Raw genomic sequence first — 14,208 nt, 5'->3', positions numbered from 1 at the left:
AGGTGAGTCAGTCGCCGCAGAATACCCAGCCTCTGACCTGCTCTTGTACCCACAGTATTTATATGACTGGTCCAGTTAAGTTTCTGGTCAATGGTGACCCCCAGGATGTTGATTATGGGGGATTTGGCGATGGTAATGCCACTGACTGTCAAGGGGAGGTGGTTGGACACTCTCTTGTTGGAGATGGTCATTGCCTGGCACTTATCTGGCGCAAATGTTACTTGCCACTTATCAGCCCAAGCCTGGATGTTGTCCAGGTCTTGCTGCATGCGGGCTCGGACTGCTTCATTATCTGAGGGGTTGCGAATAGAACTGAACACTGTGCAATCATCAGCGAACATCCCCATTTCTGACCTTATGATGGAGGGAAGGTCATTGATGAAGCAGCTGAAGATGGTTGGGCCGAGGACACTGCCTTGAGGAACTCCTGCAGCAATGTCCTGGGGCTGAGATGATTGGCCACCAACAACCACTACCATCTTCCTTTGTGCTAGGTATGACTCCAGCCACTGGAGAGTTTTCCCCCTAATTCCCATTGATTTCAATTTTACGAGGGCTCCTTGGTGCCACACTTGGTCAAATGCTGCCTTGATGTCAAGGGCAGTCACTCTCACCTCACCTCTGGAATTCAGCTCTTTTGTCCATGTTTGGACCAAGGCTGTAATGAGGTCTGGAGCCGAGTGGTCCTGGCAGAACCCAAACTGAGCATCGGTGAGCAGGTTATTGGTGAGTAAGTGCCGCTTGATAGCACTGTCGACGACACCTTCCATCACTTTGCTGTTGACTGAGAGTAGACTGATGGGGCGGTAATTGGCCAGATTGGATTTGTCCTGCTTTTTGTGGACAGGACATACCTGGGCAAATTTCCACATTGTCGGGTAGATGCCAGTGTTGTAGCTGTACTGGAACAGCTTGGCTAGAGGCGCAGCTAGTTCTGGAGCACAAGCCTTCAGCACTATAGCCGGGATGTTGTCGGGGCCCATAGCCTTTGTTGTATCCAGTGCACTCAGCCATTTCTTGATATCACGTGGAATGAATCGAATTGGCTGAAGACTGGCTTCTGTGATGGTGGGGATATCGGGAGGAGGCCAAGATGGATCATCCACTCGGCACTTCATAGAATCATAGAGTCATAGAAGTTTACAACATGGAAACAGGCCCTTCGGCCCAACATGTCCATGTCGCCCAGTTTATACCACTAAGCTAGTCCCAATTGCCTGCACTTGGCCCATATCCCTCTATACCCATCTTACCCATGTAACTGTCCAAATGCTTTTTAAAAGACAAAATTGTACCCGCCTCTACTACTGCCTCAGGCAGCTCATTCCAGACACTCACCACCCTTTGAGTGAAAAAGTTGTCCCTCTGGACCCTTTTGTATCTCTCCCCTCTCACCTTAAATCTATGTCCGCTCGTTATAGACTCCCCTACCTTTGGGAAAGATTTTGACTATCTACCTTATCTATGCCCCTCATTATTTTATAGACTTCTATAAGATCACCCCTTAACCTCCTACTCTCCAGGGAAAAAAGTCCCAGTCTATCTAACCTCTCCCTATAAGTCAAACCATCAAGTCCCAGTAGCATCCTAGTAAATCTTTTCTGCACTCTTCCTAGTTTAATCATATCCTTTCTATAATAGGGTGACCAGAACTGTACACAGTATTCCAAGTGTGGCTGTACTAATGTCTTGTACAACTTCAACAAGACATCCCATCTCCTGTATTCAATGTTCTGACCAATGAAACCAAGCATGCCGAATGCCTTCTTCACCACCCTATCCACCTGTGACTCCACTTTCAAGGAGCTATGAACCTGTACTCCCAGATCTCTGTGTTCTATAACTCTCCCCAATGCCCTACCATTAACGGAGTAGGTCCTGCCCCGATTCGATCTCCCAAAATGCATCACCTCACATTTATCTAAATTAAACTCCATCTGCCATTCATCGGCCCACTGGCCCAATTTATCAAGATCCCGTTGCAATCCTAGATAACCTTCTTCACTTTCCACAATGCCACCAATCTTGGTGTCATCTGCAAACTTACTAACCATGCCTCCTAAATTCTCATCCAAATCATTAATATAAATAACAAATAACAGCGGACCCAGCACCGATTCCTGAGGCACACCGCTGGACACAGGCCTCCAGTTTGAAAAACAACCCTCTACAACCACCCTCTGTCTTCTGTCGTCAAGCCAATTTTGTATCCAATTGGCTACCTCACCTTGGATCCCGTGAGATTTAACCTTGTGTAACAACCTTCTGGCTGAGGATGGTTACAAACGCTTCAGCCTTGTCTTTTGCACTCAAGTGCTGGACTCTACCATCGTTGAGGATGGGGATGTTTACATTAGTTGTTTAACTGTCCACCACCATTCACGACTGGATGTGGCAGGACTGCAGAGCTTTGATCTGATCCGTTGGTTGTGGAATCGCTTCGCTCTGTCTATAGCATGTTGCTTCCGCTGTTTCGCATGCATGTAGTCCTGAGTTGTAGCTTCACCAGGTTGGCACCTCATTTTTAGGTACGCCTGGTGCTGCTCCTGGCATGCTCTTCTACACTCCTCATTGAACCAGGGTTGATCCCCTGGTTTGTTGGTAATGGTAGAGTGAGGAATATGCCGGGCCATGAGGTTACAGATTGTGCTGGAATACAATTCTGCTGCTGCTGATGGCCCACAGCGCCTCATGGATGCCCAGTTTTGAGCTGCTGGATCTGTTCTGAATCTATCCCATTTAGCACGGTGGTAGTGCCACACAACACGTTGGATGGTGTCCTCAGTGCAAAGACGGGACTTCGTCTCCACGAGGACTGTGCAGTGGTCACTCCTACCAATACTGTCATGGACAGATGCATTTGCAGATTGGTGAGGACGAGGTCAAGTACATTTTTCCCTCACCACCTGCCGCAGGCCCAGTCTAGCAGCTATGTCCCTTAGGAGTCGGCCAGCTCGGTCAGTAGTGGTGCTACCGAGCCACTCTTGGTGATGGACATTGAAGTCCCCCACCCAGAGTACATTCTGTGCCCTTGCTACCCTCAGTGCTTCCTCCAAGTGGTGTTCAACATGGAGGAGGATTGATTCATCAGCTGAGGGAGGGCGGTAGGTGGTAATCAGCAGGAGGTTTCCTTGCCCATGTTTGATCTGATGCCATGAGATTTCATGGGGTTCAGAGTCAATGTTGAGGACTCCCAGGGCCACTCCCTCCTGACTGTATATCACTGTACCGCCGGTGGGACAGGACATACCCAGGGATGGTGATGGAAGAGTCTGGGACATTAGCTGAAAGGTATGATTCTGTGAGTATGGCTATGTCAGGCTGTTGCTTGACTAGTCTGTGGGACAGCTCTCCCAATTTTGGCACAAGTCCCCAGATGTTAGTGAGGAGGACTTTGCAGGGTCGAGTGGGCTTGGTTTGCCTTTGTCGTGTCCGATGCCTAGTGGTCCAAAGCTGGCTGGTCCGTCCGGTTTTATTCTTATTGTGACTTTTTTTAAGCGAGATTTTACAACTAAGTGGCTTGCTAGGCCATTTCAGAGAGCAATTAAGAATCAACCACATTGCTGTGGGTCTGGAGTCACATTTCGCAAACACTAACAGGCTATCTAACCATGGTGGTGGGGGGGAGGTCACAGCTGAGTTCAGTTCAGTCCTGTGGAGCAAGTGTCAGTGGGGGAACATTTAGGGAACAGTGATCATAGTACCATAAGGTTTAGATTAGCTATGGAAAAGGACAAGGAGCACTCCAAAGTAAAAATACTCAATTGGAGGAGGGCCAATTTCTGTGGGAATGAGAACGGATCTGGCCCGGGGAAATTGGAATCAAAGATTGGCAGGCAAAACTGTAATTGAACAATGGACAGCCTTTAAAGAGGAGATGGTTTGGGTACAGTCTCGGGACATTCCCACGAAGGGGAAAGGTAGGGCAACTAAAGCCAGAGCTCCCTGGATGACGAAAGAGATAGAGAGTAAGATGAAGCAGAAAAAGGGGGCATATGACAGATGTCAGGTTGATAATACAAGTGAGAACCAGGCTGAATACAGAAAGTTCAGAGGGGAAGTAAAAAAGGAACCAAGAGAAGCAAAGAGTATGAGAATAGACTGGCGGCCAACATAAAAAGGAATCCAAAAGTCTTTTATAGGCATATAAATAGTAAAAGGATAGTAAGAGGACGGGTGAGACCGATTTGGGACCAAAAAGGAGATCTACGCATGGAGGCAGAGGGCATGGCTGAGGTACTGAATGAGTACTTTGCATCTGTCTTTACCAAGGAAGATGCTGCCAAGGTCACAGTAAAAGAAGAGGTAGTTGAGATACTGGATGGGAGAAAACTTGATAAAGAGGAGATACTGGAAAGACTGGCTGTACTTAAAGTAGATACGTCACCAGTCCAGATGGGAATGCATCCAAGGTTGCTGAGGGAAGTAAGGGTGGAAATTGCGGAGGGACTGGCCATAATCTTCCAATCATCCTTAGATACGGGGGTGGTGCCTGAGGACTGGAGAATTGCAAATGTTACACCCTTGTTCAAAAAAGGATGTAAGGATAAACCCAGCAACTATAGGCCGGTCAGTTTAACCTCAGTGGTGGGGAAACTTTTAGAAATGATAATCCAGGAAAAAATTGTCACTTGGACGAATGTGGATTGATGAGGGAAAGCCAGCACGGATTTGTTAAAGGCAAATCATGTTTAACAAGATTGAGACAGCTTTTTAATGGGGTAACAGAGAGGGTTGATGAGGGCAATGCGGTTGATGTGGTGTAGATGGACTTCCAAAAGGCTTTTGATAAAGTGCTGCATAATAGGCTTGTCAGCAAAGTTGAAGCCCATGGAATAAAAGGGGCAGTGGCAGCATGGATAGGAAATTGGCTCAGTGACAGGAAACCAATCATCCGATAAAACCAGGTAACCTCTGTTCCCACTTTCCTCTCCCCATGAATTTCCACTCTCCACTTTTCAAAGACACCTTCATTTTTAGCCTTTTCAGAGAAGCCAGTCAGAACCACAGCATGCGTCATCAGTGATTCGCCATATATCAGCCTTTCTGCCTTGTCTCAGTTGCTCAGAGAAACTCCAAATAGCAGCTCTATTAAGTATTTTGGAATCATTGATCCCGAGCCTGTTGCAAAATTGTTCCCTTAGGTCGCAATCAACTTAGTGGTGAACTGTTGTTTTTCAGACTGCAGGGAGGTATGCAGTGGTGTTCCCTAGGGGTCGATACTGGGGCCACTGCTTTTCTTGATATATATTAACGACTTGGACTTCGGTGTACAGGGCACAATTTCAAAATTTGCAGATGACACAAAACTTGGAACTGTAGTGAACATAGAAAATAGGAGCAAGAGTAGGCCATTCCGCCCTTTGGGCCTGCTCCGCCATTCAAAATGATCATGGCTGATCGTCTAATTCAGTACCCTGTTCCCGCTTTTTCCCCATATCCCTTTAGCATTAAGAAATATATCTATCTCCTTCTTGAATACATCTAATGATTTGGCCTCCACTGCCTTCTGTGGTAGAGAATTCCACAGGTTCACCACCCTCTGAGTGAAGAAATTTCTCCTCATCTCGGTTCTAAGTGGCATACCCCGTATCCTGAGACTGTGACCCCTGGTTCTGGACTCCCCAGCCATCGGGAACATCCTCCCTGCATCTAGTCTGTCTCGTCCTGTTAGAATTTTATATGTTTCGATTAGATCACCTCTCATTCTTGTAAACTCGTGAATATAGGCCTGGTCGACCCAATCTCTCCTCATATGTCAGTCCTGCCATCCCAGGAATCAGTCTGGCAAACCTTCGTTGCACTCCCTCCATGGCAAGGACATCCTTCCTCAGAAAAGGAGACCAAAACTGCACACAATACTCCAGATGTGGTCTCACCAAGGCCACGTATAACTGCAGTAAGACATCCCTGCTCCTGTACTCAAATCCTATTGCAATGAAGGCCGACATACCATTCGCCTTCCTAACTGCTTGCTGCACCTGAATGCTCGCTTTCAGCGACTGGTGTACAAGGACACCCAGGTCTCGTTACACCTCCCCTTTTCCCAATCTATCACCATTCAGATAATAATCTGCCTTTCTGTTTTTACAACCAAAGTGGATAACCTCACATTTATCCATGTTATACTGCATCTGCCATGTTCTTGCCCACTCACCAACTTGTCGAAATCACATTGGAGCCTCTTTGCATCCTCCTCACAGCTCACATTCCACCCCAGCTTTGTGTCGTCTGCAAACTTGGAAATGTTACATTTAGTTCCCTCATCCAAATCATTGATTTATATTGTGAATAGCTGGGGCCCAAGCACTGATCCCTGCGGTACCCCACTAGTCACTGCCTGCCACCCGGAAAAAGACCCGTTTATTCCTACTCTCTGTTTCCTGTCTGTCAACCAATTCTCAATCCATGCCAGTATATTCCCCCCAATCCCATGTGCTTTAATTTTGCACACTAACCTCTGGTGTGGGACCTTATCAAAAGCCTTCTGAAAATCCAAGTGCACCACATCCACTGGTTCTCCCCTATCTATTCTACTAGTTACATCCTCAAAAAACTCCAGTAGATTTGTTAAGCATGATTTCCCTTTCATAAACCCATGCTGACTTTGTCCAATCCCATTAATGCCCTCCAAGTGTTCTGTTATCACATCTTTTATAATAGACACTAGCATTTTCCCCACTACTGATGTTAGGCTAACTGGTCTGCAATTCCCTGTCCACAGTGAGGAGGATAGTGATAGACTTCAAGAGGAGGCTGGTAGAATGGGCGGACAAGTGGCAGATGAAATTTAACACAGAGAAGTGCGAAGTAATACATTTTGATAGGATGAACGAGGAGAGGCAATAAAAAATAAAGGGTACAATTCTAAAAGGGGTACAGGAACATAGTAATCTGTGGGTATAAGTGCACAAATTGTTGAAGGTGGCAAGGCAGGTTGAGAAAGCAGTTAAAAAAGCACACGGGATCCTGGGCTTTATAAATAGAGGCATAGAGTACAAAAGCAAGGAGGTTATGTTGAACCTTTATAAAGTTTGGCCATAACTGGAGTATTGTATCCAATTCTGGTTACCGTACTTTAGGAAAGATGTGAAGGCCTTCGAGAGAGTGCAGAAGAGATTTACTAGAATGATTCCAGGGATGGGGGACTTTAATTACGTGGATAGACTGGAGAAGCTGGGGTTAGTCATAGTCATAGAGTTATACAGCACTGATAGAGGCCCTTCGGCCCATCGTGTCCGCGCCAGCCATCAAGCCCAGTCTAATCTAATCCCATATTCCAGCATTTGGTCCGTAGCCTTGTATGCTATGGCATTTCAAGTGCTCATCCAAATGCTTCTTGAATGTTGTGAGGGTTCCTGCCTCCACAACCCTTTCAGGCAGTGAGTTCCAGACTCCAACCACCCTCTGGGTGAAAAAGTTCTTTCTCAAATCCCCTCTAAACCTCCCGCCCTTTACCTTGAATCTATGCCCCCTTGTTATAGAACCCTCAACGAAGGGAAAAAGCTCCTTAGTATCCATCCTATCTGTGCCCCTCATAATTTTGTACACCTCAATCATGTCCCCCCTCAGCCTCCTCTGCTCCAAGGAAAACAAACCCAATCTTCCCAGTCTCTCTTCATAGCTGAAGCGCTCCAGCCCTGGTAACATCCTGGTGAATCTCCTCTGCACCCTCTCCAAAGCGATCACATCCTTCCTGTAGTGCGGCGACCAGAACTGCACACGGTACTCCAGCTGTGGCCTAACCAGTGTTTTATACAGCTCCATCATAACCTCCTTGCTCTTATATTCTATGCCTCGGCTAATAAAGGCAAGTATCCCATATGCCTTCTTTACCACCTTATCTACCTGTTCCGCCGCCTTCAGGGATCTGTGAACTTGCACACCAAGATCCCTCTGACCCTCTGTCTTGCCTAGGGTCCTCCCATTCATTGTGTATTCCCTTGCCTTGTTAGTCTCTCCAAAGTGCATCACCTCGCACTTTTCCGGGTTAAATTCCATTTGCCACTGCTCCGCCCATCTGACCAACCCATCTATATCGTCCTGCAGACTGAGGCTATCCTCCTCGCTATTTACCACCCTACCAATTTTTGTATCATCAGCGAACTTACTGATCATACCTTTTACATTCATATCCAAGTCGTTAATGTAGACCACAAACAGCAAGGGCCCCAGCACAGATCCCTGTGGTACCCCACTGGCCACAGGCTTCCAGTCACAAAAACAACCTTCGACCATCACCCTCTGCCTTCTGCCACTAAGCCAGTTTTGTATCCAAAGTGCCAAGGCACCCTGGATTCCATGGGCTCGTACCTTCTTGACCAGTCTCCTGTGGGGGACTTTATCGAAGGCCTTACTCCTTAGAGCAGAGAAGGTTGAGAGGAGATTTGTTAGAGGTACTTAAAATCATGAAGGGTCTAGACAGAGTAGATAGAGAGAAACTGTTCCCATTGGCGGAAGGGTCGAGAACCAGAGGACGTAGATTTAAGGCAATTCGCAAAAGAACCAAAGGTGACATGAGGAAAAACTTTTTTTTTTTAAACACAGCAAGTGGTTGTGATCTGGAATACCCTGCATGAAGGGGTGGTGGAGGCAGATTTAATTGTGGCTTTCAAAAGGGAATTGGATAAGTATTTGAAGGGAAAAAATTTGCAGGGCTATGGGGAAAGGGTGGGGGAGTGGGGCTAGCTGGATTGCTCTTGCGGAGAGCCGGAGCAGACTCGATGAGCCAAAAGGCCTCCTTCTGTGCTGTAACTGTTCTATGATTCTACTCTGCCAGTGTCTGCACACACACTTGCTAGCTGGAGTCATTCGACAGTGATCAGGAACACGAACCCTGGTTGATTTTTCCGCCCCCTAAACAAGGTCACTGAATCCAGTTGCTGTGCCCCAACTTACATCAGTTCTCTCTGCAGAGACCAGGAACTTTGTGATGTTACTGCAATAATTTTACCCACTAGCTTATTCAGGGCGCTGCACATGAGTTTCCAATTTCTGCAAACTGGAGATGTTCAGAGCTGCACCAGATCCAATTAAGGTGAAACCATGATACAAAACTCCACAGACATAAAGGAACATGAGTAACCATTCTTATCATTAAAGCAAGAGATCATGTCCAATCCCTGAGGTTGTACAATCAACTTGGGCCCAAAACGGCATCAGCACTAAAGCAGAGAAAAATACAGTCTTTACTCACCAAATGCTTTCTGCCAGTCTTTAAATGGCTTCTTGCATCCTCCTTACAGCTAGGAAGAAAAAAATTTTTTTGAACAAATGGCACAATTATGCTGGCTGATTTCTTCTTTTACAAATCAATACTTTATTTTTCCTTTCTCTTTCCTTATCCTACACTGGGACTGTATGGAGTGGGGTTCGAACCCTGCGCCTTCTGACTCAGAGGCGGGAACGCTACCACTGAACCAAAGGCTCGCGCAGCCCTAGTTGGTGAGAAGCAATTAAACTCAGCTTCCCATACTGACCACCATTCAGTGACCCCAGCTGGCAACTGCGCCTATGTGAGCATTGCAAGAGGCAGCAATGGGATTGGCTCAATGTCTAGACTCAGAAGTGCTCAATGTCTAGACTCAGACAAGAAGAGGTGACCAGAGGTGAAGTACTGGAGGCAGTTGGTACTTTGTGAAATTGTACCTCAGAAAACGGAAGGGGAAAATAAATTTCAGCCTCTCCCTCAACAATTTCCATCTCCCCTGCTCTGAATGTCGTGATGTGAATCTCTGTCATGCCCTTTGTATTGCCTGCTCCATTCAGAACTCCCCCACAAGAACAAAAATGAGAGCACATGGAATTGGAGGCAACCTATTGGCATGGATAGGGAATTGGTTAGGAGTTAGGAGACAGAGAGTAGGGATAAAGGGTATGTACTCAAATTGGCAGGATGTGACTAGTGGTGTCGCCCAGGGATCTGTACTAGAGCCTCAGCTTTTCACTATATTTATAAATGACTTGGATGAAGGAATAGAGAGCCATACATCCAAGTTTGCTGACGCCACCGAGTTAGGTGGCACAGTAAATACTGTAGATGGGAGCAGAAAGTTGCAAAGAGACATTGATAGATTCAGTGAGTGGGCAAAACTGTGGCAGATGGATTTCAATGTGGGGAAGTGTGAAGTCATCCACTTTGGACCTAAGAAAGATAGATCAGAGTATTAACTAAATGGTGAGGAGCAGAGAGATTTAGGGATCCAAGTACAGAAATCACTAAAAGCTAGTGGACAGGTACAAAAAATAATTTAAAAGGCTAATGGAATGTTGGCCTTTATCTCAAGGGAGCTGGAATACAAAGGGGTGGAAGTTATGTTACAGCTATATAAAACTCTGGTTAGGCCCCATTTAGAGTACTGTGTTCTGTTCTGGGCACCGCACCTCAAGAAGGATACATTGGCCTTGGAGGGGATGCAGTACAGATTCACTAGAATGATACCAGGGTTGCATAGACCAAGCTTGAATATAGAAGATTAAGGGGTGATCTAATTGAAGTGTTTAAGATGATTAAAGGATTTGATAGGGTAGATAGAGAGAAACTATTTCCTCTGGTGGGAGAGTCCAGAACAGGGAGCATAACCTTAAAATTAGAGCTAGGCCGTTCAGGGGTGATGTCAGGAAGCACTTCTTCACACAAACAGTAGTGGAAATCTGGAACTCTCTCTCCCAAAACATTGTTGAGGCTGGGGGTCAATTGAAAATTTCAAAACAGAGATTGATAGATTTTTGCGAGCCAGGGATATTAAGGGTTACAGAACCAAGGTGGGTAGATGGAATTAAGATACAGATCAGCCATGATCTAAACGAATGGCGGAACAGGCTCGAGGGGCTGAATGGCCTACCCATGTTCCTATGTTCCTAACAGTACTTATGAAAATATTTTCTCGAACTGTCAGCTAAGGTAAGATAATTGTGGCTTCTCATTAAGGCCCCCCGATTCAACAGAAGGAATCAGGTCACTTCAATGTGCACGTGCAGGAGGAATCAGAATGGAGACTTGGATGACCGTTGGGTGACGGGCACACTGGAGGTCAGGGGTGAGTGATAGGGGCACCAAGTTTCATTGGGAGGGGGATAAATTAAACATAACAGTTTTAGTTACAACAGGTGAATTCTCAATTTATGCTGTGTCTGAAATACATTTCTGGATTGAAAAATGAAATCTCTAACTAAGCAGCAACTGCAATAGTAGTGGTTTTAATTTTCCTGGTATACCTTTCAGCCTCCTGGGACAGTGTCTGCACCTTCTTTGTCAACATCTTCTCACACTTCACCAGCTGGTAAACTCCAACATCAATCTCACTCACTGCTGAAACTTTCTTATTGGCAGAGTGAGTGAATTTCACAATCTGCATGACAGGTTAAAAAGAAATGATGAGATTGGGCCATACCAACCAATTCTCAATAAGCATGGGTCCATGATACAAAACTGCTCCTAATCAGCAATCACACAGGAGGCATTCAGGATGGCTGACAAGAGAAACAGAAATATCAAATCGAGGGCACTCTGAAGGTTTGGGCTGATGTACATTGTTGGGACAGTGTAGATAGAGCTTTACCCATGCTGTACCTTCCCTGAGTGTGTTTGATGTTAATTGTATGATTTATATCAATTAGTGTTAATTGTATTCAAGGGGTTGTATATCAATTGGGGACTCTTGTATCCATTTATATGAGAGCTTACCTAGGGTGTGGAGTTGGTAATGTGGATCTCTGTGAACAAAGGCTTGGAAGCAACTGAAGACCAGGCTCTCGTATTCTATCCTTCACTACCGGGCTATCAAATTTGTAACAGTTGATGGGACAGTGTAGAGGGAGCTTTACACTGCATCTAACCCTGTACCTGCCCTGGGAGTGTTTGATGGGACAGTGTAGAGGGAGCTTTACTCTGTATCTAACCTATACTATACCTGACCTAGGAGTGCACCGATAGCCAACGCTGGATACACAAACCATTCTCCAGTGCTAATATCCCTCACCTCGATAAATGCAAAATTCATCAAAAGGAGTGAATGAAAAAGTAATGGTCATATGCAAACATTGCTGTGTGATTGTAGAGTGTGATCAGTGCCATACCCAGAGTGCGTAAACACAAGGTAACAGATCATGCCCAGGGTTAGAGTAGGCAATGGTGCAATGACTAATGCAGGGACTAGGAAGAGCATGTAGGGCAGTAATCTTGTAGTTAGGGAGGAAAGTTCAGAGAGAATATGATAAAGTAAAGACAAGAAAATTTGTGAGAGAGAGCCTCAGTCCCAAATGAAACTGTGAGCTGTAAGTCACTGTACACAAACAATAGGAGTTGCAGTAGAACAAGTGACCATTTAACACCCCCAGCAGTGCCCGGGGTGTGGTAGACCGCCAGTGCCCGGGGTGTGGTAGACCGCCAGTGCCCGGGGTGTGGTAGACCGCCAGTGCCCGGGGTGTGGTAGACCGCCAGTGCCCGGGGTGTGGTAGACCGCCAGTGCCCGGGGTGTGGTAGACCGCCAGTGCCCGGGGTGTGGTAGACCGCCAGTGCCCGGGGTGTGGTAGACCGCCAGTGCCCGGGGTGTGGTAGACCGCCAGTGCCCGGGGTGTGGTAGACCGCCAGTGCCCGGGGTGTGGTAGACCGCCAGTGCCCGGGGTGTGGTAGACCGCCAGTGCCCGGGGTGTGGTAGACCGCCAGTGCCCGGGGTGTGGTAGACCGCCAGTGCCCGGGGTGTGGTAGACCGCCAGTGCCCGGGGTGTGGTAGACCGCCAGTGCCCGGGGTGTGGTAGACCGCCAGTGCCCGGGGTGTGGTAGACCGCCAGTGCCCGGGGTGTGGTAGACCGCCAGTGCCCGGGGTGTGGTAGACCGCCAGTGCCCGGGGTGTGGTAGACCGCCAGTGCCCGGGGTGTGGTAGACCGCCAGTGCCCGTACACCCACCATTGCTTGGGCCTGTCGCTCGTTCACGCACTTACCTTATCACCATCGAATTCGGCAACTGTGACTTTCTTTTCTTTTTGGAGCTGCAGCAGACACAGACAGAATGTCTTCTCGTCCTTACACACACTTTGACACACCTCCTGCAGTTTAGCAAAGGCTGCCACAGGATGCGATGACTGCAGACAATTCTGGCAAAGCTGGAAAACATCAGCTGCCTTGTCCTAGAGGTGGGATACAAAGCATTATGATCAGAGTTCTTTGGGTGTTTAATAGTCTAAAAATGACCGATCTGAAACTGTGCACCTAAAAATACAAAAGACATGATATAGGGGTTGAAGTTAAATGACTGGCACTTCCCATTTATGTTTATTGAAACAGGATGAAGCACAGCGGAATTTACATAATGGAAAAGGAGCAAAATACCTGGCTTCAGCACATTGTGGTTCTGCATCTGCAACTCTGCAACCTCATTCTGATCTTCAAATAGAGGAATAATTGGAAGGGCCTTCTCTTCACCAACAGGGGGAAAAACAAATGACAGCTCTCACTGCAATTTCAGCAATGGATGATGGCAGGCGTGTAATTTTAATACAGTTTGCACTTATCATAGAAAGGTTACAGCATGGAAGGAGGCCAATTCGGCCCATCGAGTCCCTGCCGGCTCTATGTAAGAGCAATCCAACTAGTCCCACTCCCCCGCCCTATCCCCATAGCCCTGCAAGCTTTTTCCTTTCAAGTACTTATCCAGTTCCCTTTTGAAGGCCATGATTGAATCTGCCTCCACCACCCCCTCGGGCAGTGCATTCCAGATCCTAAACACTCGCTGTGTAAAAAAGTTTTCCCTCATGTCACCTTTGTTCTTTTGCCAATCACCTTAAATCTATGTCCTCTGGTTCTTGACCCTTAGGAACATAGGGACAAGAGCAGGCCATTCAGCCCCTCATGCCTGCTCCGCCATTTGATAAGATAGAATCATAGAAGTTTACAACATGGAAACAGGCCCTTCGGCCCAACATGTCCATGTCGCCCAGTTTATACCACTAAGCTAGTCCCAATTGCCTGCACTTGGCCCATATCCCTCTATACCCATCTTACCCCTGTAACTATCCAAATGCTTTTTAAAAGACAAAATTGTACCCGCCTCCACTACTGCCTCTGGCAGCTCGTTCCAGACACTCACCACCCTTTCAGTGAAAAAATTGCCCCTCTGGACCCTTTTGTATCTCTCCCCTCTCACCTTCAATCTATGTCCCCTCGTTATGGACTCCCCTACCTTTGGGAAAAGATTTTGACTATCTACC

The 14,208-nt window shown here is 46.9% G+C and overlaps 1 protein-coding gene across 2 annotated transcripts in view; it reads right to left on the bottom strand.

The window, feature by feature from the left end:
* chmp7 (charged multivesicular body protein 7) overlaps positions 1 to 14,208 on the bottom strand; it is a 47,519-nt gene that overhangs the window by 18,555 nt on the left and 14,756 nt on the right. For both annotated transcript variants that reach the window (XM_068001410.1, XM_068001411.1), the window contains exons 3-5: positions 12,943 to 13,128; positions 11,218 to 11,351; positions 9,197 to 9,245 (exon numbers count right to left, since the gene is read on the bottom strand). In XM_068001410.1, the coding sequence (XP_067857511.1) occupies positions 9,197 to 9,245; positions 11,218 to 11,351; positions 12,943 to 13,128 (369 nt within the window). The remainder of the gene's footprint in view (positions 1 to 9,196; positions 9,246 to 11,217; positions 11,352 to 12,942; positions 13,129 to 14,208) is intronic.

The sequence above is a fragment of the Heptranchias perlo genome, chromosome 20 (genome assembly GCF_035084215.1).
Source record: "Heptranchias perlo isolate sHepPer1 chromosome 20, sHepPer1.hap1, whole genome shotgun sequence".
Classification (NCBI taxonomy): domain Eukaryota; kingdom Metazoa; phylum Chordata; class Chondrichthyes; order Hexanchiformes; family Hexanchidae; genus Heptranchias; species Heptranchias perlo.
The sequence above is the reverse complement of the archived record's forward strand: the minus strand, read 5'-3'. Positions and strand labels throughout refer to the sequence as shown.